Below are 27,188 nucleotides of genomic sequence, written 5' to 3'. Positions count from 1 at the left end.
GTTTGTGAAAACCGTGGAGTATTTCTGCATCAGCAGATACAGACATAATGGGTGAAAGAGAAGGCCAGAAATTGCCAAACATTTCCTGTTAAATTTTGATGACGACAGTATTTCTCGTTTTCCTTCCTTTGCTGTATCTTTCATTGAGATTTAGACTGAGATTGAAATGTCAGGGGCGCTCTGACCCGATCCCTCGACAATCTTTTATCACGTTGCAGCCGGCCAAATTCCTCCCTGTATAGATGTGTTTCTTTGACATAACTTGTGTCAGTATTGGATATGTTGTTTCTAGATGAAAGACAAATATGTTGGAACTGTGCCCACTAGGTCATGAGTTTAATATCTTACAGATTATTTTGTCTGGCTGTTAAGAAGAGGGATAGAAGAAATTTTTGAATCATTACTTAAGAGATCAATCTTTAATTTGTCCATCTCGATTTAGCTCTAGACAAGCAGACATGAACATATTTGCTTTACTCCTCCACCATGATGTTTGAGTTCCAGGCTAATATCCACGGCGCCAAAGATGATTGTGATTTAGTGTTGTTCATCAGCAGTGAGGGAGTCATATTACTGACGTTTCAGCTGAGTATCTATCAGCGTTCTTTCTGTGGAGGATGAAACCTTTACAGCATCGGCTAAAAATGAGCTGTGCAACCTTGGAGTCAAGGGTGTGCTCAGATCGGTGATGCAACTCGGGATATGAGCTCATCTTACTGACAGCTTGTTGTTGATCCTACATAAATTCACCTGAGGAAATGAGAAAGACAAATAAAACACATTAGCAGCACCACAGACTAATGAGCATAAAAAATAAGCTCATGACTTGGTAATAGCATGTTATTTCTGGTAAATACAACCCTTTGCAGAAGCTCCACTTGAATATTTATCAAATTTTGTGATGTTAGAACCACAAACCTTAATAGAATATGTAATAAACCATCGCAAAATAGTGCATCATTGTGACGGGAAGGAAGATTTTTTAATTTTTTAATATATTTTATAATGAAAACCTGACAGACTTTGCAAAACCTTACTTTTATCTGTGATTGTTAGTATAGAATCTGGGCTGTTATACATTTCAGCTAACATTGCATGTACTTGCTGATCAAGAAGAGTAATAACACGAGGAAGAAAAACAAAGTAGATTAGAAATATCTACTTTCTTATGGTTTTCCATACTATGAACTTGAGACTGAAAGGGAAATAAAATATTAAAAGCTGTATTTACCATTGCCTTGTTGACGTTTTATTTTTAACCTTTAAAACTTTATTTGAAATGATCTATTTCTCATCTGTGTTTACACTTTGCAAAAAAGTTTTTCATACTTCAAACTTAAGACTGAAAGTGATGTTTGAATCACATTGCATTAAGCAATAAAATGCATTTTCTCAGTTTGATGCATTTCTTTTAGTAGAACTGGACCTTTTTAAATTGCTCTGTAAAATAATAATTTACAGCAGCCCTAAATACATTTCAGCTTGGTTTTATGTAATTGTAAACAACGTGTGTAAAGACTCAACTCTATGCATTGAATAAGTTGAAGATGAGATGTTATAAAGTCATTTTAGTTTGGAAATATATTCACAGCATACTGGCTGCTAAGAGGACACCTTGAATCAGATAAATCTTATAGCTTAGTGACGTTGCAGTGCAGCATTAGCAGCTGCTAAATATGACAGAGTGATGTGTATCATATTACACGGCACATTTTACAAGTCGTAGTTTTTTGTTGGGCCCTCAGTGCGGGGAGAACGGAAAGTTGCTATTTATATCCAAGACGACTCTGAGCAAACTTTGAACAGGAAGTGCAACAGGAAAGAAGAATTTAAGTCATGGGGAGAGAGGAGGCTTGGAGCTTGAGGGGAAAGTCAGGCTCTCGTTTCTCATTTCCCACGGAACTGAGATCACACGCGTTGACCTGAAAACTTTTTTTACGCAAATAAAAACACTGTTTTCTCCCTAAAGTTACGTGTCTGCATTTAACTACAAATCAGAGTAGGGCTTCACTTAGAAGGCATACTTAAATGCACACCAGGACCAAAGTAAATCCTGTAATGATTAACACCAGAGGGACCAAAGTTTTGTTTGTAAAGTGGATGGACCTGCTGCAGCACTAGGTTATCAGGGCTGTGGTTGAATGCTCCACCCTGGAACAAAAGGCAGGTATAAACCAGTGTTTGTGTTGTTTCCATGGATTTATAGCCTCTCAGTGGTTGTATGCCCCATCATTTATAAATGTCTAGTTATAAAATGCACATATTAGATACTAAGCAAATACAATCCCCGTATTGGAGGTGTGTTGCCGGATGTTCAGTCCAGTGCCAGGATCTGCTGAGGTATAACAGCAGACAGTATTAATGGGTTAAAGTCTGAGAGCTGAGTGAGATAGTGGTGGTCAGATGTAGCCCCTCCTCTCTTACAGCGCAGCTGAAATATGCTGCCTCAGCGTGAAACACACCTTTTCAGTCCTCAGCCAGAAGTGGCTGGCAGGGATGAACGACTGAAACTCGCAGGATCTGTTGATTGTGTAACAAGTGTTAGCCACTATCTGGTGTTGTATTAGTGCTTGCTTCCCTCCGTCTGACCACGGTGTTCTCACACTGTGGTGAGAGTGAGACTCACATAAAGGGAGAGAGTGAGAGCGTCTGGAAAGCATTACTCAAATTCCTGCAGCAGAGGCTTTGAATGTACTGGTAATGGAAGAGGAAGGGCACGTTGAATAAAACTGGCAAAGAATGAGTGCAACATAACCCACATGAAGGGTTTGTTGTCTCTTTCTACCGCTGAGCACACAGGTTATTGTTTCAGATATTTTAGCTGCTTTAATGTCTGCAGATGAGAAAAGGCATGAGGTGGCCAGTAGAGGGCGTGCTAGAGGTTAGACTGTGTAACATTGTCCTTCTTTGCCTCTTTTGTTCTGTTTGACAAGAGTTAAAGGTGACCTACTATGCTTCCTTGAACAGGTTAAGATAAGCCTATGGGCTACACAAAACATGTTTCTTACATTTTTTCCACAAAATTATTTTGAGTTAATGATTTCTGTCTATTTTTTTAAATCTTATTTCAGCATGAGCTGCTTTTACTCAACTTTTACACTTGCACGTGAAAATGGCTGCAAACAGATTCACAATTATACAACGGTATATCTTTGAAAAGCAGAAGTGGAGCCTCCAGCACAACCAACAACAATGCAGCAAGTCGTTTCTGAATGATAAGTCAGCAGAAAAATGCTTGTCCTTTCCAACAGCCATTGTACTGTACATACAGTGGTAAAACAAGCTGATCAAACGTCCTGGAGTGCCACTTGGGTTGCTAGGTAACAGAAATGGACTTCGCTGGGGTTGCTAGGCAACGGCCAGAGTTGGGTAGTAAATAGTTACATTTAGTCAATTACATTTACCTGCGGTAACGTTTTGGATAAAATGAACTTTTAGGATTATTTTTATTATGTGCTGTACTTTTTACTTGATTGAATTTTATTATGAAGTATTGATATTCTTACTTTAGTAACATTTCTAGTTGCTATACTCTGAGTAACTTTACTGAATGTAGAACTATAAGTTTTATTGAAATAAATTTATTGGGGATTTTTTTCTTTTGTCTGACTTTACTTTGTAATTGTTATTTCAATAGATTATTTTAATTTTGGTCCTTAAAATACCAAAATGTTTTGGTTCATCTGATGATGCAATTTTTAAATATTTAAAAATGATAGATGTTTTGTTGAGCTACTCAATACCAAATACTTTTTTGCTCTTGAGTAATTTCCTGAATGGCTTGTAATGGTACTCTTTCTGGAGAAAAATCTTTCGGTACTCTGCCCATCTCTGTTAACAGCACTGTACCTGTTTAATGTGGTTTAACTATTAGCTTGTTTTGAAATAGTTAATTTTCCAGACACCAAAAAACAGCTGATAGTCTTTTTTTTTGTAAGTGTTTGGGTTGTTTTTATAACAAGTAGAGACCCAACTGGAAGCACAAAAATGTGCAAAATGTGAATTTTTTCCACATGACTGTTTGTCGATCACCATTACATAATTATTCCACTTTTAAAAATTACATAATGGTGAGGTGCTGTCAAGAGTTGTGATGGCAAATAAGTGCTAGAGTCTCTTGCTCAGTTTACCGGTGTTGAATAGGGCCTATGTTCCTCCTGAGGAGACTCGGTCTTTGCCCTTGGGACTGAGCACCTTCAGGTAAATTAATTAAAAGTAAGAACAGGATAACCTTGAGGAAGACTTTGCCTCGCTAGAGCTGACTGAGGTAAAATGAAATGCTTTGAGAGAGACAGAAACCTCTCTACAAATTCTGTTTTCTTCTCCACATTGCTTTCTGCTTCTTCCTACTGAAAAATGCATGTGGTGAGATGTTGAGATAACATTCAAAGGAAGCAGGTGCTAATTGTTTGGATTAGAGGCTTATTCTGTCGGACCAACAAGAAAGAAGCGAGGCATCTTAATGAGGTCTATAAAACTTGGCTTTTCCTGCTGGCGCTCCTCTCTTTGAACATGTTGCCTGTTGCTGCTTTGATTAGACTGTCCCGCTTTAATTGGTTCTCCTGATCTGAGGTTGCTGCTGATTGGTTCTGTCACAAAGCTTGTTCAGGAGATGTTTACCTCAGAGAGTAAAGTAAAGCAAGCCAAATCCTGTTGGATCAAAGAAACCAAAAACACAGTTTTTGTAGTTGTTTATTCTTGCAAAGGTTTTCCCTGGACAGAGACAGTTTATTGTGCAACATCAACACAATTGTACACACCTTGTTACCCATGACTCAGAGTAGCTTAAATGGATTTGCTCAGAAAGCAATTAGGCAGCTCTTCCCAGGACAAGAATTATCATTTGAGTATGGAGAGCTCTCCCACTGCAATATCTTGTTACTCTGCCATTTAAAACAACAATTTTATGCAGGTTATTGTTCCATCAAAGCAAGAAGCCATGGCTAGCTTTCTTCAGGGAAAAATTCATTTATTCACTCATCTGCAAAACGTGAGTGGACTTTAGTATAAACCATGTCAATTTAAATGAAGAGAAGAATGCATGTTTTATGTCTTAATTTATTTGTATTTGGCAGGGATACTGCACGAGGTTTCTGCAGTGTGTCATGCCTAATGCACTTGTCTGTATCCGCCAGGATGCATGTTAATACCTATTCGGATTGCAAAATATATCACAACTGTGTCGTCATTACAATATGAGTGTGAGCAATCCTTACATCTCAAAGGCCTGTTTTGACTTTTAAAAGTACTTCACTGTGTGTCAGATTCTTCTGAAGCTTGTTTCTATTTTGTGAGAGATCTTGGGATTTGGGGTATTTAGTGTAAACTATTGTAAAATGGGTGCAATCTGCCTGGTAATAAAGTTGATATAAGAAATGTATGACACATTTTTCCCACTTTCTGTAACATATCAAGTACTTTCAAGTCAAGAGTGAATACTTTTTCAGGCTATGTGTTCGGCTGAACCCACTTTTCTGAAATTTCACTAGGAGGCTCTAGTTCCCACCTCCATAAAACATTCTGGCAGGTTTTCGAGTCAGGTGGGAATATGACATAATCGTTTTCAAAAGTATTGACCAGAATCCAAGGTTGGCTTTTCCACTTATTTCTTAAAATGTTGTTTCAGAGCACTTAATTTCCAGCTCACTGGCATTAGCTAAAAGATTGCTGTTTTTTTTTTTTTTTTTATAGCATGACCCTATATTTTCTTTACAACATATCAAATACGTCCAATGCTACTTTTAAGTCTCAAAACGTTGTCCGGTTCTCTGAGAATACAGAGAAAACCACTAACTGCTTCAAGTGGCTTGTAAGATTATCAAATTATTGTATTGAAATGATGACTAAAGTTGTACCAACATAGTCCAGTAAGTAGTAAAATCTCTCCTTGGTTCACAGTCACTCACGCCCCTTGCCTGTGAGATGCCAGATGTTATTAGTGTTAACAAGCAGATGCATTAGACCACAGAGACCTTTGATCTGCAGCGGACGGGTGTGTATGTGCGCATGTTGCACTGGTCTGGACAAATTACCCTCCTTGTGTCGATACTGATTGAACAATGCCAACTTTGCATGTGTGTATATGGGATGTTTGCTAAATACAGTAAGCAACGGTTATAAGCAAACACCAGTAGAAAATCTAAGTGGAGGCGAGGAACTGAAGAAGGCAAACACGGTTCAGTTTGGATGCGTGCACAAAAACACACACACACTCCTCACCACAGTGGCATCAGCATGCAGTTTTTCCCTCTCATTCTTTCTTCTCTCCAGTGGTGGTTAGGGCCAGATGTGTATTTGTGCACACGATAAGAAGATGAGGAGCATGCTTTCGATCTTTTTCCCTTAGAGTCTAGTTGTCCACTGGATTGAGGGGGCAAAAGGGAAAATACTTACAGAAAGAAAAAAAGAAAGGAGGGGGGGTTTCTGTGTCACAAAAACACAGGGACTGTTTCCTCCAAAGAGAGGGAGAGGAAGACTGGGTGAACGTGGTGGGCGTAAGAGGAGGCAGAGTGAGGTGTGCGCTCGGAGCCTGTGAACAGTAGTAAGAGGAGAAGCCATGGCAGCTGGCTCTCAGGACGAAGGGGAGAGCTTCTAAAAACAAACTCTCGGTTAAATAGTGGTCGTGACGCAGTGCTGGAGGCCACATTCCTGACAGCCGGGCTGTAGGAACAGTGGGAAAGAGAACAAGTTTAGATCGCAGGAGAGCTGGGCAGGAGCCATGAAATACAGACCTTTGGTAAGAAAGAGAGAAAAATGTTGTTGTGGATGTGGTCAATTAGGAGGCTTTTAATGGGTGATTGATCTCAAAAGAGACGGTCAAGTTTGGACTTGTTAGTTTGCAATTAGAGGTAACTTGTAAGAACTAATCTTTAGGAGGGGAGTTACTTTCGTCTGACTTGTGAAGTAAGATTCCCACATTCTGCTTCAGATTGTGAAACAACCTTGATGGTACATTTTTGGACTTGAAGGACACAGGTGAGATTTAATAACTTGATGCTCACCTGCTCTGCTTTTTTTTTATTTTTTACTTTGTCTCCTCTTAGCATCTTTGCACATCTTGCTTTGTATTTGTCACAGTGATGTTGGACCTTCATGATATCTGCAAGGGAGTGCCCTCACCTTTGAGTGTGTCTGCATGTGTGTGTATTTGCAGTGCCCCAGGGCGAGGCAGTCACACAGTGGTGTTGCGTAGCCGTGCTGCATTCTTGCACATTCACTGAACCAAAGAGTCAGTGTGTTAATGTGAAGTAGATTCTTGTTGCTTATTACTTTGGACATAGCGGGTCAGGACTTTTTTCATGCTTTGGGACATCCATAAGGATTTCATCCACATCAGAAGTCTTCACTGAGCCTCAGCAGGGTATGTACGTGTACGACAGGTAGCTGACACATGCCAGAGTTGCATATTACTCCAAGAAATTCTTGACACACTTGTCATTGTTGCCTGCGAGGCATTTGACTTCAGCTCAGAAAGTAGTTTATACTGGGCTTGCCTCATTCTCTTCAGGCTTTCCTCGGTTGTCACTTTGCAGACTGTAGCAAACTTGAGTTGTGAAAAGGTTTTCTTTGCTCTGTAAGGGAATGTAATCAGGCTGAGGGTAAAGATTAATGATATGAATGCCACAAAGCAGCCTCTCTCCATGGAGTTTCGTTGGTGCCAGGTAAGTTGGTGGATTCTTGCAGATTGTTTGAATGACAAATTGTTCTTCACTAATGCATAAATGCTAACTTGTAGGTTAACAGTACCCGCTACCTCTCAGTTTTCTAGGACAGGAACTGATTCTTTTTAATGAAAGTAGACGGTGGTGTTTTGCAGGGGTGTGGCAGGAGATCTCTTGATTTTAATGTTTTTCATTAAAGTACCTTCTCTTTTGAGGCACTATTTAATTTTTGTCAAAATGTGGCTTAGTTTGTTGAGGTAAGTGGTTCCATGTTGGAAAGTTTTATTTTCAAATAAGAAAGGAAGTAGTTCTTGAGTTGCCTGGTTGTTTTGACAGATTCAGCTAACTTCATTTGATTAGAAACACCATTTCTAATGGTGTTTTAATGGTCTCCACCCTTTTTGAATGGATTGTGTGACATTTTGAGTAGAAAGATGTGATTTTAAAAAAAATTGAGAATATTGTGACTAGCTAACTGTGTGCTGGCTAACATTGCTAATCCTTTAATGGTAAGTTTTAATTCAAAATCAAAACTTTTTTTAGACTGGTTGAGTATGACCAGTATAATTTGGTGTCGATACCGTTTCTGAACTTTGGTGTGGGTCGAAGCCAAGCAGATTGGAAACGGCTCAAAAAACAGGAAGCCGACGTTAGCCCAGAGCATTGTGGGTAAAGAGAACCAAAACAAATGTGCGAGTCCAATATTGGTGGAAGAAATAATTTGTGGTCTTTGGTAAAAAATAGAGAAATCTTTAAAAAAAACTGGTGTCACTCAATTTTTATTTACCTTTTATGAAGAAAGAAGTTGCGCTTGGTGTCTTCTTCTTCATGTTGTTTCCTTCAATGGTTCCTGATGCAGCGCCCCCACAGGCGAGAGGGTGAAACATATTTTTCAAAGTGTTTGGTTTGGTTGACAGTTCAGTATGAAAGTGAAGCACATCAGCTGAAAATGTAACAAATGTTCCCAATCGAACTGAATCTACCAAACTATCAGGGGTGAAAACATCCTAAGAGCATTGACACTGGATAATAGATGTTACTTCTTAAGAATAGTTTGAAATAATTCCAAAGAAGTAAGATTTGACCTCTCGAGTTCAGCCTGATAACATATCACAGTTATAAAAAATTTTTTAATGATATTTGTTGTTTTTCTTCTTTTGATTTTGATGCATTGGCACAGATTTGGTGTGCAGGACATGACTTGGCAGTTTTTATGTAGACATGCAGAATTCTTCGATTGTCCAAAATTAAATCTCAAAGCTTGTCTCCTCCTTGTGAAAACCAATATCATGTGTTGCCTGTTTTTATGAACTGGATCCTTGCTAGTGGAGAATAGAGTAAATAAACAATATGAATTGTTTAAAATAGATTTTTGTGGAAGAAAATTAGGAGGATTTTAGCAGCTGCCAGCTTGTTTAGCCCACATGCCCTTAGATGGGTGGTTAAGTTTTGCTCGCTCCACCTGTTTGACTGCTTTGCGGAGCATTGTTATGCTCTGTGGAGAGATCTAAACTTGCTGGAGGAGTATCTCTATGGTAATACTAAAAAATAATGGTAATACGGCTTGCGTCTTGTACAGGTGAGCAGTGGGAGAATGCTTCGAGCACTGAGAAGCTTTACATGCACAGACTTGTGGGATATGTTTTACTCCACATTCACACAAGCTTGGGGAAACCTTGACTGATTGGAAGCTCTGCAAAAGATCTCTGTTGTGTTTTTTTTAACCACTTCCTTGTTTATAAAATGTTGTGGTTGGCTTGTGATCCTAACAAAACCAGCAGCTCATGCATAGCTTCTGGGGTCACAGTGTGTTTAGCTTTACTCCAGCTTTCACTTAAAACCTCAGTCACTTACAAATTAAGACTGAATTAAATTGAAGTCTTTATTTCTACAGTCTGCTCCCTTTTGTTTCAACCAGCCAGCACAGAACCAGAGGAGGGGAGAAATCAGCACCAGAAATCTGATTCAAAGATGAAAAATGTGGAAAAGGGGCAAAACGCTGAGAGACCAGTTAAATTAGTCAGACCTGTGCAAATCTACACACTTTTTTTTTTTGCAAATCATGTGAACAAGAAAGAACAAGACATTTTTGCATACGTTATCTATATTTTATGTGATTACACATTGTACTCTAGGTGGCTGACATGCCTTGGGGTCTGATTGGTTAATACAAAGCTTTACTGAACATGGCATAAATTTATGCTAAAGTATCGAGCCAACGAGTACAGATACACAGAGTCCTGTAGAAGTATTGCCAACTCCTAAACCTTTTCATATTTTGGGGGTTTTAAATTAATAATATGTCAAATGGACTTTTTTGAGTATTATTCCATCGTATCATAATTACATGTTTTTCTGGTTAAGTTGTGCTGAACTCGTTGGATTTTTCAATCGTAGATTGATCCTTGAGTTGTTTTTTATTCCCCAATTAGTCTGTATACAATAAACATTAAAAACTGACAAAAAGCAAGAAAGGGTATTTATCTACAAAACAATTAAACATATAATAGAACGAGTAAGGGCAATAAAAATAATATGACCAAAACAGAAAACAAAACAAGCAAACAAACAAGGAGGTGTACATTAAAATTAATACATTCAAAACAAGAGTGAAACACAGAACATAATCAATTGGTGCCACAACAAAATTGAAATTGATTAATTTGTTAATTAGGATATACTTTTTTCTTTTAATCATAGCAGTTATTTTCTACTTTGAATAATATTTTATGTTTTTTAATTAATCAACAGATATTTTGGGGAAGAAGTGGAAAAGAGAGGGAGACAAAGAATAATAGTATATGGAAGAACAAAGAATAAGCAAATAAAGAATAACTTAAAAAAAACACAATGTGACCTTATTATTAGGCTCTCCCATTTCCCTCTCCTCTGCTTAAAGTTTGAGATTTTTCTTAATAACCTGGCTTTGCTTTAAATTCCTCTTCAACTTCTGTTTACTAACCAGATGTTTCTGAAGACATTGGACAGGATTCTATTTGGGAGAATCAGAGTAAAGGGGGCTGAACACAGTTGCTCACCACATTTTTCAGATTTTTTAAATGCTTTTCTTTTTTTAACTATGGATTGTTTTCTTTCCTGTTTATACTTATGCATGTCTTTGTGTTGGTCTTTCAGAACAAACTCCAATAAAATATATTGATGTTTACAGCTGTAAGCTAATAAAATTAGAAAAGAATGCTTTTGTAAGATATTTCTTTTTTATTTCTTTCTATTTTTTTGCATTTTGTGCATTGACTCCCCAGTAATAAACTTTAATAGTGACCATCTGAACCAGTGGGTAGATTCTTGCAGCTGGAAGGTTGTGTGTTAAATGCTTTGTGTCTTCTGTCTCTGTGCTCCTGGGCAAAGCTCTCAATCTCAGGTTTCCTACTGAACTGTGTGTGAATGCGGCTGTAGCGTAAAGCGCTTTAAGTGGTAGTTTGACTAGAAAAGTGCTAAATAAACTCAGTCCTTTTAACATTTGTGGTCTTCCAGACAGGCAGGGAAACAAATGCAGTTTGTTTCAAGTGTGCAGCTGGGGACGCTTTATGAATTTAAATAGCTGAATCTGGATTCTTCTACTTAACTCTGATCATAATGGTTTAATTCTTTTCTTCTGACTCTTCCAAATTTATAAAGCTGCAAGACTATAATACTAGATTACCCATTTACAGTAACTTTACTGCACATAAATCTGGTAATTGCTCCTTTTAGAAGTGGATGATTTTATCTACTTTACAGAAAAAGACATTTAAATAAGGTCTAAGTATAACACACATGAACATGTAGTATAAATCTGGAGACAGTTGGTGTTGAGGTACTTTATGTTGATTAAAGATGAATTAAAGATTAGCAGAAATAACATTAGATCTGATGATGTAGAGATATTTCAATCTGAACTAGGGCTGCAATTAATGATTATTTAATGATTGATTTATTGATTATTTTATTAATTGCTTCATTACGCATTTTTCATTTAATCCTTTTTTATACAATATTAGAAATGCATTAAAAGACACAAACAATTTAATTCCTTTTTCATAAGAAGAATGAGAAAATAAACATTTTATTACTTTTTGGGTAGGACATATTGACAAACAACAATTTTTCTGTTTAACTTAAATGCAAAATGTATATATTTTTGTACAGCTTTGGTTTAATTACTGCTCTGCTTTTTTCTGTATAATCCAGTTAATAATTAGCGATTACTAAATCAGCTGACAATGAATCTGATTAATCGTTTCAGCCCTAGTCTGAGCGATAGTGACTGGAGCGATCAGTCATCTCAGAAGTGTGGGACCTTCTCAGGTCTCCTCCCTCCATCCTGGCGCCCAGCGGCTCTGTTTGCTGGACAGGATTTGGAAAACATGACGACTAGTGGCAACCAGGCAGGCACATACGTCTTGAGTTCCTGAAAGCGGGTGGAGGTCCACAGTACCTTCAGGAAAGCCAGCCAGTGAAAGAAGAATTGGGAAACAGTGAAGTAATGGAGCATGAGTGTGACACAGATGAGGAAGTATTAAAGAAGAGTAAATGTCCTGGCCACTCTAATTATGCTGTCTCTTCATAAAATATGCAAAGTCATGTAAATTTTCTTCTATTTTACAGTAAAATCTGCTTGGTTCTTTATTCACATTTGGGCTGAACCTCCTGCTACTTTAGACTTTCCCATGAACAATCCTCTGAGGAGGAAGTCGCGTTTCCGCAGCAGCAACGCATTTGAATTCAAAGATCTAAACTGGTAAAATATCTGAACATAGAAGCTTCGTGAGAAGAGCAAATAAAATGAAGTCAAAGTGGTGACTGAGTACCAGGATATTAAAACACTCAGCTGTAGCGACACACGCTCACAGCTGCTGTTTTCTGTGTGAAACAATAGGTCACCAGAGCTCATATTGTCCAAACAGAGCTGAGAGGTGGGAGACACACGGCTGTGTGGGATGAAGTTACATATCAACACACAATTATTATCTCCAGAGGTGTTCTCCCAACTTTCTAGACTTCTGATTCATTGCTTTACTTTGTTTTTACATGTAGCATTGATAACATGGGTGTTAAGAAAGCAAAGGATCATTTATACATTATAGAAATAAATCATTCAGGCAGGATTTGCGCTAAACGTGTTTAATCAGAAAATATCTTGAGAGGATGAGTTATATCAAGTGTTTGTTTCTAAAGGCTTAGAAGGAGAGAGAATCCGCTGTATATCCCCACAGTACTAGGATGCTTCACACCCAAAAACAAAATAAGAGATATAAAAACCAAAATCCATGTTTGCTATGACCTGATGCTAACAGAGGTGATCTGAAATAAACCAAACTTTGTCTTTAGATTTGATTCATTGCTCAGGAAATGAATAATTGTTCAATAAGCAATCCAAATCCTTCCTGGTCAAAACAGTCACACAGTTCATTGCAGTCAGATTCAGTTCATCATAAAAGCCAATTGGTGAAATGTTATTTATATAAAGAAGCCAAATTGTATAAATTTAGCCTCATCTTTGCAGAAATCTGTCTAAGTTGGTGTTAAAAGGTTGACAAAAGAACTTTATTCTTTGTTCTATTCTAAAGGAATACGTTTTATTTTGTAATATATCTCAGATATAATGGTATTGAAACTGTCATTGCTGGTTGGGTATCTGATACCATTTTGATCCAAAAAAAGTTGGATATGAAATGACCAAAAAGTGAAATGAGCAGCTCTAGCTGAGGTCTGTCTCTTATTTTAGCAGCCTGAATTATCTGATCCTTTTTACATCTTTTAAACTTCTGGTACTGGTACTGAAAATGGCTGGGGATTGAATCAGAAGGATTTACCCTGAATTTATGCCGCTTTTTAAACCTTTGGCGGCTCTACAGCTTTGATTTTGACCTGAAAGAGACAACAGTGAATGAGCATCAGGAGAGAGAGACTCCAGCAGCCTCCCTCCCTCCCAGCCACTCACCTCTTTGAGAGGCTGTAAAGATAAATTACAGGCTGGTTCAGTTAATTAAAGAGCACAAATGGAGCAGGGAGTGTTAGCTAATGTTATTAGGCTCAGGAAGCTGCTGTTTGTGTCAGGTTTGTTTTCCTGATGCCGGGCGATGCGTTCAGGGACATGGACTGACTCAGGCTGGGGAAGTCCGACCGAACACTTGGGCTGAGATCAAATGTGGTTCTGCATACTTGGGTGAAACTTGAACAAGATGCAGAGCGTGTCTGTGTGTGTGTGTGTGTGTGTTTGTGTGTGCGGAGATTTTAATGGGCCTCAATATGGCTGTAGTGAGGAGTTTCTAGGAGGGTTTAAGCCAGGGGTTTCAAACTCCAGTCCTCGAGGGCCGCAGTCCTGCAACTTTTAGATGTGCCTCTGCTGCACCACACCTGAATAGAATAATTAGGTCATTAGCAAGGCTCGGAGAACTGATCTACACAAGGAGGAGGTAATTAAGCCTTTTCATTCTAGTGTTTTGTACCTGTGGCACATCTAAAAACTGTAGGTCTGTGGCCCTCGAGGACTGGAGTTTGAGACCCCTGGTTTAAGCAGTGATGGAGCTGGACTGGAGACACAACCCGGCCTCCGCCAGCCTCACCTTCCCTTTTCTCCCTCTCCTGTTTTTCCCTCTGCTCTAATTAATATGTTCTGTCCTCCCTCAAGCCTTCTCAACTCTTTCTCAATCCAAGTCTTCACTGTAGTCTCCTGGGGGAGACGTCTTCTGCACTGCCTAACACAACAACAACACCTGCTGTGCTACTCTGTGTGTCTTGTGCCCCTGTCCTGTCCTCAGACTGGCTCCTTCCTCCTCCAACTTATTTTAGTTTGCACTCTGTACTTCTGACTGCATCTCAACAATGGATGTCGGTAACTTTGCCAGTCTTATGCGGAAAACTCAATCCACTATTTTAGAAAACGGCTTCCTGGGCAAACGCCTCGATGAGCTGAGACATGTGAGTGCTGCGCTTTGACTTTGCACTTCTGATGCTAAATTTGTCTGGTGTTTTTTAAACAAGTGAAACCAGAATGGGTCTTTTTTTTCACTTGGGTTGGGGCGACAACACTTCCCCATCCACATCTGGGCTCGGTTCGATCTCGCTTTTTTAGAAGTGAGAAGTTTATTTACAAGCCTTTCTTCAGCGAAAACAGAAAATGTATTTATTTTTGTGTTTTTAGAGGGTGAAAAGACTTCAGTGCTTCTTTCATTTACATCCACACACTTGTAGTTTACCAAGTGCTGTTTATGCATTTGAACTGGTGTAGATTTGTTGTTATTGTTGGAAAAGTGAACCAGGCAATATCTCTACCTCTTTACCTCTTTAAATGCACTGATCAAAGATTTGTGGCTTCACCATTTTGTACCTTTGCATTTTTGGTCAAAGGAGTGCAATGATCAGGAGTAGCTTCCCACTGTAGCAGCCTGAATTAACTTCTTTCTAGCACAAAGACAGAAATTTTGCTCCTCACTTTTAAAGTTTTAAACATGCTGCTGTGAAATATCTTACCTCTGCCTGTCTATCCCACTCAGACTCTAATATAATTTAAATTGCAGATAAAAACTCATCTCTTATGTTTGATAGTAATTTAAATCTTAATTTTGTGTTTTACTTACTTTTTGTTACTGTTTTTCCTCCATTTAGTGTTTTACGATTGTGGATGTAACTGTGAAGCACTTTGGCCGTCTGATGTGGGTTTTTTAAATGCACTAAATGTGTTCAACTATCAAAAACAAGGGTCATAACTTCTAGGTTTTGTTTTTGTTATTATAATTTTGTAGATTGTAATTATTTACACTATTATAGTGTTACACTAACAAACATGGTGATCCTCTTGTTTCAGGTGGTGGCGAGTGACGGGGTCCGGGCTATGATGGAGTCGGCCCTGACAGCCAGAGACCGGGTGGGAGTGCAGGATTTCGTCCTGCTGGAGAACTACACCAGCGAGGCGGCATTCATAGAGAACCTGCGAAAACGCTTCAAGGAGAACCTGATCTATGTGAGTCAATGATGAGGATTAGGGGCACATATTAGGCAAAACTTTCCTGATTTTAATGGGATTATTGAAGTTTAGTGCCGTGTTTTTTCTAATAAGACACAAAAAGTTTTTTACCTGGAAGTAAAAAACGTATTTTTTATTTTAATTTTTTCGTTACAGCAATGGCGAAACACCACCATTATTTTTCAACGTTTCTTGTGAAGCAGCTATCTGTTAGCATCACAATTTTCAGATGAAAAACGACTAAACTCTCACTATGAAAGTGAGACTTAGTTTTGAGACCTGTATTTTAAAGTAAAAACGTTTGTACTTGAGTTGGGGTGTGAAAGTCGGTCTACATAATTTTGTTGTACAACACAACCAGCTACCGATTCTTAAGCTGCTGTGGGACGTTTAAATGAATCTGAAATTCAAAAATATATGGTTTTAATTGTAAATTGGTTTTGTATGGACCTATTGGAAAAAAAAAACATTTTTTAAGCAATTTAAGATTTCCGAAACTTATTAGGATCTTGAAAACATTATTGTTATGAATCATTTATCTTTTGTGGCTGGGGCATTTAGACCTCTTGAGATTCAATTTTATAATTAAACCCTTGTCAAATGTGTTTACGCCTTTTTATTTTAAAAATCAAAAAAGGGGGATTCTGAGTTTTTCTTAAATTTTGTTAAAATTTAATATAGTTTACAGTCTTTCTTTAGCTAAATTAATTGCTAGAGCTATAATTTACACAAGTAAGAAATGTACTGACTATTTTCAAACATGTTCTTATAAAACCATTTTTATTTTATGACAATGTGACCACTTCGTTCTCTTTTCCTCAGACTTACATCGGTTCTGTGCTGGTATCGGTGAACCCGTATAAAGACCTGGAGATCTACACCAAGAACCACATGGAGCGATACCGTGGCGTCAACTTCTATGAGGTTTCTCCACACATGTAAGTGCACAAATCTCTCCGTTTGCAGCTGTCGCTCCATTAAAGGACAAATCTTCTTGTCAGAGATGTATCTCTGTACAGAATGTCTTGAAAGGTTGAAACGACTCATCGAGATTAAATCGATTATTGAAATAATCGCCAATTGATTTAGTAATCCAGTAATCATTAAATGGAGCATACAGACTCAAAAAAGGCCATTTGCTGAAAGAGCAACATACTCGGAACATTAATTGAGTCAAAACTAAACAAAAATATATATAAGATTAATCCATATTTGTCTGTGAATATATTCTATCTTTCACCTGGTTCAAATTCTGTAAAAAGAAAATCTCCTATAAATCACATTATACTGTCCAATTATTCCATCAATTAACTCAAAATAATGCTCAGTATATCATCCCTACACTGTATTAATGTTAAGGTTTTTCACATGTGAATGTTTTATTTTCTTATTTGAAAAGGGAATTTGTATCTTTTCATGTATTTCAAATGTTTGAAAAAGGCTTAAGTGAAAAATCTGCAGAATGTGACAATCTTTTTTATCTACTTAGTCATCAGAATAATTGATTATTAAAAGAAAATAACCTGCAGCATAGAGGAGTCAGCAGGTTCCTCAGAATGTGAAGGAGGCTTACAGTGAATAATCTGAAACAGATTTTTATGAATCCTACTTTTTTCCTTTACTAATGTGTAAAGTCAGACTATTTAATCCATCAAATCCAGCAGAGAGCAATAATGTGTTCCTTGCTTTTTTTTCTAGAATGACATAGCTGTGCTAAATACTGTCACAGCAGTAAAATGTATTGAAATATTTGCTTTGTCCGCTTTTCTCATAGTTGGTCAGCTACGTCACGTTCACAAGTCTGAGTGTCCTTTTCTCTATTCGTCATGGCTGCGGTCTGAGCATTTGAAATGCTGCCACAGGAAGGGTCAGGGAATTCCCTTTAAATCCTTCCAAAACTCAAAGACCTGCAGTGAAACAATCCAGCACATTATAAAGAGTCTAGAGCAGCTGCACTGAAACATTTCACAAGCCTGTTATTTCACGTTGTCTGCGCTCGAGCGTGTGGCTAAATGTTTTCTCTCCCTCTGAGTGGAAAGAGAGATGTGCTTCAGCGAAGAGCAGAGGTTAGAAGGGTGGAGGATGGGGGGGAGCCTGGAAGAAAAGTAAGCATGCGTTGGTACCAGGCGAGAGGTTTCCTCCCTGCAGAGGGAATTCCTCTGACCCGAACTTGACCCCCGCTCAGACTCCTGTGTCAAACACGAACGGCACCAAGTGCAAGTGCAACAACGTTCAAGCTGCTGCTTTTTATCTTTCACCGATTAGTCCTCTGTCAGAAATGTGTCAAAACATGCTGAAATAACAAAACCAGGAAGATAGCGATCCGGAGCTGATGAGCGATGGTGTAACTGGAACAAGCTGGGTTTTGCTCTGGTCTTTATGATTCATGCTTATACTCAGACGGTGACAGGCTAGCATATGACACATTCCAAGCATGAATTTTCCAAAGTCAATATTTTCTTTAACACATTGTCATCCAGTAAAGGGATGTATTGCTCTTATTCTGGATTTTTCTTGTTTTTCTAAGTCTTTTAACAGAATTGTTTCACTTCGGTACTGAATTGATATGCATTCCTTTTCAATTAATGGATTACTGAGACTAATCTGACCTGTGATTGGCTGGGATCCTCCAAAATGATAATGTTTGGGTTTCTCTCCTACTAACTGATCTTAGATAAGGAGAGACGTGCAGAGTTTTGTGAATTTCCAATTGCTTGATTTCATCCCTGAAAAAGAAGTGAAGTGTGAAGAAACAGTCATTATAAAACAAGCTTATATTTGATTTGTTGCTGTCTTAGGATAAACTAAAGGTATCTCACACTTGATAGCCGGGTAGACTCGGTTCAGTTGGGGACCAAAATTGCAGCATTTGTTAAATTTTCAGCTGGTGCGGTTCGCTTTCACACAGCATTATCTTAAAGGATCCAAACCTTTTGAATACCTGTTCACCTCCTCATCTGCAGTGGCGCCGCACCAAGAATCACTGAAGGAAATGACACAAAAATATCTGATGAAGACACTGAGCGCAACTTTGTTCTTCACAAAATGCAAACAAAAGTGGAGTGGCATCAGATTTTAGCCACTTTCAAATTAATCTTTTGTCTTTGGTAAAAGACCATGCATCATTTCTCCTGCTAGGATTAGACTCTCTTGTTAGTTTTTGTTGTGTTTACCCAGAATACCCTGTGCTATAATCCAAGTCGTTAATCTGCACCAGAGTTCAAGCCTACCAAACTGAGACTTAGGTTTTTAGGTGGACCTGAGTTTACTTCTTTGGTCTGCATCAGAGCTCAATTGCACATTCACACATCTTCAAACAAATCAAGCTTTCTAGGCAAATGAGCTAGAGTTTGATTAAAGCAAACTAAGGACTCAAATATATCTTCCTCTTCTCATAAGACATCAAATCTTCTGCTACTCTTGCCTTCCTCCCCTCCTGCAGCTATGCGGTGTCAGACAATGCGTACCGCTCCATGAGGACGGAGCGGAAGGACCAGTGCATTCTGATCTCAGGGGAGAGCGGCGCTGGGAAGACGGAAGCGTCCAAAAAGATCCTGCAGTACTACGCCGTCACCTGTCCAGCCAGCGAACAAGTGCAGACCATCAAAGACCGTCTGCTGCAGTCCAACCCAGTGCTGGAGGTACCTGTATTTGATTGTATTTTTATAGAACAAAGCACTAAAAAAATTATCTTTACTAGTAGGTTTCTTAACAAGTTCTGTCAATTTCCTTCATTCCTTTTGCGCTCTCACCTTTTTTCTTTATTTTTCTCCTATCTTTATCACCTTCCTTCATCTGCACTATCTTGTTCTCTCTATTCCACAATCCATCACTTATCACTCCTTTCCTCTTTCTCTTTTCCTTATCTGCTATGTCTTTCTCCCTTCCAGGCCTTTGGGAATGCCAAGACGTTGCGTAACGACAACTCCAGCCGCTTTGGCAAGTACATGGATGTTCAGTTTGACTTTAAGGTGAGTAACAAGCAGACAAAAGTCTCCAAAATCCAATGAAATTTATAAAGAAATTGAAAATGTGTCGAGGATTAAGAAGTTATAATCCACACCTCCCCCTTTTTATGAGTGCACTATATATTTAATGGACGACAAAATCCCTCTGGAACCTGCATGTTTTATTACACCTCAGTACCCCAGCCTTACCCAATCCTCCTTCTCCTCGTCTTCTTCCCACCGCCGTCCCTGGCCTCTGTCCCGTCGACAGGGGGCTCCGGTCGGCGGCCACATCATCAACTACCTACTGGAGAAGTCCCGGGTGGTCCACCAGAACCACGGGGAGAGAAACTTCCACATTTTCTATCAGATGATAGAAGGAGGCGAAGAAGACCTGCTGCGACGGCTTGGCCTGGAGAGGAACACCCAGCAGTATCAGTACCTGGTTAAGGTGAGGGTGGGACAAACGCATTGATGTTCCTCCACTCACTGTTTCCACTTTGAAACAATATGGTGGCAGCTTGATGGTTTTCTTTAACAGGGAATTAATGGATAGATGGATGGAGGCAAAAACAAACAAAACAAAACCAGCTGGAGGCTTCAAAAGACTTAAAACTGAGGTTACATGCTAGTAGAACACAAACCCTGGTTAGGAGAGCCTAGTCAAAGTCCAAACATAAGTCTAATTGAGACTGAGCAAATAAAAATGGGCAATAATTCTTAGCTAAGAAGCACAATGTGGGTTGAGATGTTTTCCAAAACACTAAAGTCTTTACAATGGCTCAGAGAAAATAGATTTTAAAAAATGTTTGTGAGATTATAAATTACTGAAAGGCTTGTTGTTGTAGCAACCTTCCAGACCTCTCAGGTCTTCTGGTTCTGGTTTGCTCTGTATCCCCAGAACCGGAACCAAACATGGAGAAGCAGCATTCAGGTTTTATGCTCCACTAATCTGGAAAATACTTCTAGAAAACTGTTAAACAGCCAAAACACAGAGTTCCTTTAAATCAAGGCTAAAAACCCATCCATTTAAAGTTGTCTTTGATTCATAATTAGTAGAATGTTGATCAATGTATTGATTATTCCTGATGATTTGAGAAAATGCAATGTTTATTACTTATTTCATAATTGGTTAAAGTTCATGTTTTTATGGTGTAAAGCACTTGGAACTGCCTTGTTGCTGAAACGAGCTGTAAAAATAAACTTGACTCAACTTGCAGACAAAAATGGTTCTACTTAGTACTGGGTCATACAGACTAGCAAATACTATTTTACAATTATGCAATACTTTGTCACATTAAATCCCAATGAAACAGATGCAAGTTTGTGGTTATAACCTGACAAAAAGTGAAAAAGTTAAAGGGGTAATGACACTATTTGAAGGTTGTGCCATTCTTGTGAAACAGCTTTAGCTATTAGAGCAAAATGTACTTCAGTGGCCCTGTTTGGTCCAACCTGCCTGAAGCTTTTGGTCTGTCCTGAACGCCTGCCTCTGTGTCCCAGTGGACGGCCAAGTTAATAGGCTCAGAGCGAGCAATGCTCAGAGCAGCGTAAGGGCTTTCCTCAGAGGACAAATCTTTCCTAAGGGACTTGCTGAACACTCCTTTTCACACAAACTCCATCACCTTCCAAACCAAAGCACCTTCCACATGTGTTTGTCTAAGTAGGCGTTTATATTGCATACACAAAGGTGTTTAGCTGTAAACAGCTGTTTGCGCGTCACCTGCTCTGTGAATTTCTGCCTTACATGTTTGTTTCATGGTTGAAAAAGTATGAACTCTGCTTCATTTGGCTTCCAAATTTGAGGTTAACTTGTCCGATGCGTCCCACAGGGCAACTGTCCCAAAGTGAGCTCCATCAACGACCGCAGCGACTGGAAGGTGGTGAGAAAAGCCCTGACTGTCATTGGCTTCAATGACGATGAAGTGGAGGTAAGAAACAAACAATGTAATTATGGTGAGAATAAAGTCAGAGACTTTTTAGCCTTCGCTTTTATGCATCAGAGCACAAACTACAATCTGGTTCTTAATGGGTATTAAATTTAAGGATATGCAACCTCAGGTCAGCCATAATTTATGACATGATAACAGAAGCTCAACTGAAATGCTTAATGATTACATATTTGTGCATTTTATGTTATGTGTTGTAGTTTTTGAGGTTGTATTTACCTTGCATTAATTTGTGTTAAGGACCAAATCATATCTTGTCTCATAGAAAGAAACCCAGGAACTGAAAGACATTCCAGTTACCCTTTATTTCGCCTCTTCCTCATTTATTTGTGTTTCGACTGTGGGTAGAGTTGGTGTTCCTGTGAAAAAGTCTGAATCGTCTTTTTCTTTAACTGCTGCTTAATTGATATCAGAACAACAGAAACTTAGGAGGTTTGAACTTAAAGTTGCTGTTTATGCTGATGACCTAGTTATTTTTATTTTCAGTCACAAAATTTTGTTGTGTTGTGTCATTACTTATCCGGTGTGTCACAATGTTTAGCAACTTCTCAGACCCTATAGCAACTTTCTATTTAAAAAGTTACAAATCTAGCAACGTCTAGCAAGGTTTTATGGCGAAATGAAAGCAGTTCTGCCGCTGCGCTCTGTCCTGTGCGATTACAGAGTTCTGCTGTGAACCTCTCTCGCTTCATAAGTACTGCAGTCAGTCTTACATCGGAGTCCATCCTACAGCATTCAGATATTAATCTGAGTGGAGGAGACCCATCCAACTCTGAGTCCACTTTGCAAATAAATCACACATGCAGAGAAACGCTACTGATAAAAGTTCACTATCTTAACTCCTGACTCGCCACCAGGGCTGCGGGTCGTACTGTGTGATGAAAAGCCGATCCGTTTTAAACAAATCGGAGAACTTAACAGCTTAGGCACGATTCAACCTAATGATGCCAGGCCTGAGACGGTTTTAGGCAAATGAATGCGGAACTAAACAAATTAACAGAAATGACAAAAAGTTGCACAGAATGACAAAGATAGAAGCCTAACTAAGATATAGACAGTTTATCAGGTGGTTAATGACTCTTTTATTTGGACTTTTCTAAATCTCATAGAATTCAAAATACTTTAAATCACCTGAATGCAGAAATTAGAAACATTTTCTTAAAATGAATTAATTAAATTTGACTTATATATGTCACAGTTTTTATATTTGGTCACCAGAGATTGTAGAATTTCATTTTATGGTTTAATAGAGGTTTTGCCATTTTTAGTCCATAAGAATGTTTTGAATAAATATATTGTAAGAAATACAGAAAACAATATTAACCTATAATAACTTTTAACCATTATATTAACTTAGGTGGAGCTCTCAGTGCTTCTAAGGCCATTTTTGCCTCTATATGGATGACAGAACGGCGTGTAGCTGTTGTTATGTAGTCATAAGTCACTTTCGCTGGGCTTGGGAGTCTTCTTACACGTTTGTGAGTATGGGCTTACTCCTAAAGCTCCTTTGGAGCTCCCACTCTCAGAGAGAGCAGCAGGTGTGAGTGTGTGCAGGTTGCTACATTCCCAGGACTCTCCGATCTTTGTCCAGTTTTTAATCAAAGTGGGGCTTATCAGTTGAGCCACTTGTAAAAATGGCTCTGATCTTACCGCGCCGCCGTCTCTTATCCTCTCACCTTTGTTCCCTCCGTGTCCTTCTGCAGCTCATCTTTTTCACTGCATCATCCTTAATGCTTTTTTATTCTGTGCAGGAGCTGCTGAACATAATCGCCAGTGTGCTTCACCTCGGCAATGTGCAATACAGTGAGGAAGAAGGCTACGCTCACATTACGTCGGATATGCAGATCAAGTACCTGGCCAGGGTAAGACTACGCCGAGCCGGTTCATGAACACTCCAGATCAAACAATAAGATTTTAATAAGTGTATAAAAAATTCTTATGAGGAAATGAAAAGAAAGTAGGCACAATAGGAAGGCATGCAGATTATGACACATACACACATGTTGTGATGACGTGCTGAAGGTGGAGTGTCGGAATAGTAGCAGCTTCTTAAAGAGACAGAGGACAATTTATAGGAGTCAAATGTCTTTTAAGTTATGCTTTATATATACAGCATTCTTATAACAACTGAAGGTTGCATAGGTACTTGATTTTGCTACAAAATGGGACTATGTGCTAAAAATACATGATAACTTTATGTATTTTCTGTCACATACTCATTTTATCTATTATGTTTCATTGTTTGCGCCTCGACCGGTGCTGACAAATTATTTCCTCTCTTTATCTCTCGACTCCAAATCTGAATCAACAGACAATAAAACAGATCATCTCTGTCCCTCAGTTCATGTCCTCTGCTTTTGCTGGCCCCACCAACCACAGACATAATAAGCAGGCAGCAGAGAAACCTCTCTGGCTGCAGACTGGTGTGACGCCTGTCTGTTTTCTGGAAGAGGTGGATTTGTCACTGGTTTTACTAGTGGTGTGTGTGTGTGTTAATGTTGTTGTGCTTTTCCAGTTGTTGGGGGTGAATGGTACGGTGCTGACAGAGGCACTCACACATAAGAAGATAATTGCCAAGGGAGAGGAGGTAGGTTTGGATACACACTGTCACTGTGTGATAAGCACTTGTATACAAAGCTTTCCTGTCTGTGTAATGTCTGCTGTGGTTAGAAATAATAATATTGTTACATGTGTAAGTGTCCCAGCTCAGCTTTGAGTTACTGTCACCCTGTGTGTGTGCCTGTGGGGTCGTGTGCGTGCGGGGGTGGGCGTGCGTGGGTGCGTGCGTGTGTGTGTGTGTGTGTGTGTGTGTGTGTATGCAGCTCGTGAGCCCTCTGAACCTGGAGCAGGCGTCGTCGGCTCGGGATGCTCTGTCCAAGGCGGTGTACGGACGCACCTTCACCTGGCTGGTCAACAAAATCAACACCTCGCTGACATACACGGTATAAACTCACTGACCAAACAGTGCTGCAAGGATCATCTTTATTCTGTAGCTAGATGGCGCCACCTTGTGGCCACAACTTAAATATATTCTATAGATAAAGGGCTGCTTTTTGATTATCATTTATAGCCAGGCTACTTAAATCCAGAGGTGGGTGAGAGCCCCAGAACTATGGATAAGGAAAAGCAGCACTACTTAAAGATGTACCTGTCCTAGATATTACTCAAGTAAGAGAGTGAAAAAGTATTTTGTAAAAAGGTTTCTCAAGTACTGATCAAAACATCAGTCATTTAATATTTAAAAGTTACATCATGAGGTGGACCAAGATTTCAAGTTATGTAGAAATCTTGGGAATGAAAATAATTCATGTACTTATGTAATTACAAAATAAAATCATGCAAAGTATAATATAAAACATATGAAACTTTTAAATTACGAGGTGAATCTTTTTAAAAACAATCTTCATTCAGTGAAGCTGCTCTACTTTTGGGTAGAGTAAGCCAGAATTTTTACTCAATTAAGAGTAGCGATACTTCATGATAAAATTACTAAAGTAAAAGTAGGAAGTTCAACATAGTAAAAATATTCCTAAAGTTTTTATTTTTTCCAAAATGTTACTCAAATACATGTAAATAACCAGCTACTTCCCTACTATGCATGAATCTCATTGATAATAATACAATATTAGTTACATGGATGTTCTCAGGGGTTTTGGTACAAAATATGATTTTTTTTCTCTGCCTCTCCAACAGGATGAAACTCATAAGAACTCATCCGTTATCGGTCTGTTGGACATCTATGGCTTTGAGGTTTTCCAGCACAACAGGTAAAGATAGTTCCATGTTTTCTTTGTTTTAGCATTACGTTTTAAATTAACACTTTCAGATGTATCTACTAAAAGCTTCTCTAAAATGTACAGTAAAATAATTTTTTCCTGGTTTCTTTTTTTCCCTTTGATTAATGTTTTAATTGGTTTGAGGCTCTTAAACACTTCAGTGTGAAAAACATGAAAGAGAGGAAATCAGAAAGAGGGCAAACACTTTTTCACTCCACTGTTACAAATTTGATTCCTTGGAAAAGTGTTAATATATCCATCACTTTATAACCACAAGATAAAATCTATATTGTTGAGATTTGCTGTGATGGACAAACACAAATTTGTGCACAATTTTACATTTGAAAGAGAGTAATGCTGCCACTACTATGTATATTTAAGGCTTTTGTCCTGTTGAAACCTGAGCAGTTTCTAACAGGTTTTATTTCAGGATATTTCTACATTTAGCCCCACTCACCTTTCTGTCAATTTTGACAATTAATTAATTAATAAGATAAAAAATGTGGCTCATTTTGCAGATTTTTAATTTAATCACTTAAGCTTATTTTATACAATGTTATAAATGCATAAAACTACAAATAAAGAAATAATTCAGTTTCTTTTTAATTACAAAATTTAACATTTTGTTGCATTTGGAGCAAAGAATGCATCTGCAGCTAAAGAAAATTTAACACCAACATGTGAAAAGCTCAGCCCTTTCTGCTTAGCTTAATGTCAATACAGTGTAGGGGCAATTTATAAAAATTAAATGATGAATAATTGAATATAAAAAAGGTCCTAAGATTTTTTTTTTACAGAAATTGAACCAGGTGAAGCTAAAACTACACCACTTGAGGAGTTTCAGGTAGAATAGATTTACAAACAAAGAATGTTTTTTATTTTAAATGCAAACTGTATATCTAGTTTGTATAGTTTGGGCTTAATTACTGCTCTTAATATGTCGTTCTTTGAGAAATTGGCCTTTTTCTGAGTCTTTATACTCTTGTTGACAATTATTTCAATATTCATGATTATTTTCAGCCCTAGTTCCTTGGTATTGTTTGTGGTTATAATGTGACAAAATGTGGAAAACTTTTTTAGTCCTGGTTGATTTTCTTCGTGCAGCGAGTGTCTCTGGTCCTTAAACATTTTTAAAAATTAACCTGCAGAACTGTCCGACATATTGACATTCATTTTACATTTTGCTCAATCAGATCATCTGATTCTCCTGATTTTCTCTGTTCGGCAGCTTTGAGCAGTTTTGCATCAACTACTGCAACGAGAAGCTGCAGCAGCTCTTCATCGAGCTCACCCTGAAGTCAGAGCAGGAGGAGTACGAAGCTGAAGGCATCACAGTCAGTAGCTTCTCTGCCCATACACTCACACCCACTGTTCACCCAATCTCCACAGAATAATGTGAAAATGTGACTCACTACCTTGACCTGTGTAATATTTCCAGTAGGAAAAAGCTGATCACCTTCTATCATCACTGTTAAATTTTCTCAGTCTGGGTTTGAACTTTGCAGCGTTCTCCTAATGGGATCCATCAGTATTGAGTGCATATATTTTTAGAAAGAATCTGCCCCATGAATAATTGAATTCCCACATGCTGGACTGTTTGGTAATTCATTCTCAGGTAAAACCTCCTGAGGAGATTTCATATCAGAACAGTCTTGTAATGAAAGCCGATCCCAGTGATGTTTCTCCTTTTTCTTTCTCTCCTCTTCTGTCTTTCCCTGTTTCTGCCTTTGTAAAGTGTTGTTTTGCCCGGTCAGAACAAAGACCTCTTGGTTTCAGTCTAATGTAAATGTGTCAAGAGCAAACAAGTTGTGGGAGAATCTTGGCTTTGCCTCTCAAAGAGCCCATTATGATGCGTCATGACAAACGTGGGTTGCTCCCTCTGGTGT

General features: G+C 38.5%; 1 protein-coding gene across 5 annotated transcripts in view; it reads left to right on the top strand.

Moving 5' to 3' along the window:
* LOC114161679 (unconventional myosin-Ic) overlaps positions 1-27,188 on the top strand; it is a 58,021-nt gene that overhangs the window by 19,981 nt on the left and 10,852 nt on the right. For 2 of the 5 annotated variants that reach the window (XM_028045157.1, XM_028045160.1), the window contains 11 exons: positions 15,472-15,627; positions 16,453-16,568; positions 19,073-19,271; positions 19,521-19,601; positions 19,849-20,028; positions 21,410-21,508; positions 23,278-23,388; positions 24,042-24,113; positions 24,349-24,468; positions 25,220-25,293; positions 26,531-26,636. In XM_028045157.1, the coding sequence (XP_027900958.1) occupies positions 15,472-15,627; positions 16,453-16,568; positions 19,073-19,271; positions 19,521-19,601; positions 19,849-20,028; positions 21,410-21,508; positions 23,278-23,388; positions 24,042-24,113; positions 24,349-24,468; positions 25,220-25,293; positions 26,531-26,636 (1,314 nt within the window). Of the gene's footprint in view, positions 1-6,524; positions 6,737-7,197; positions 7,361-7,517; positions 7,662-15,471; positions 15,628-16,452; positions 16,569-19,072; positions 19,272-19,520; positions 19,602-19,848; positions 20,029-21,409; positions 21,509-23,277; positions 23,389-24,041; positions 24,114-24,348; positions 24,469-25,219; positions 25,294-26,530; positions 26,637-27,188 lie in introns of those variants that run through there. The other 3 variants (XM_028045159.1, XM_028045161.1, XM_028045158.1) reach the window with 3 other exon arrangements.

The sequence above is a fragment of the Xiphophorus couchianus genome, chromosome 18 (genome assembly GCF_001444195.1).
Source record: "Xiphophorus couchianus chromosome 18, X_couchianus-1.0, whole genome shotgun sequence".
In the NCBI taxonomy this organism is placed as follows: domain Eukaryota; kingdom Metazoa; phylum Chordata; class Actinopteri; order Cyprinodontiformes; family Poeciliidae; genus Xiphophorus; species Xiphophorus couchianus.
Note: the sequence above shows the minus strand (reverse complement) of the source record. Positions and strands in the feature narration are given on the sequence as shown.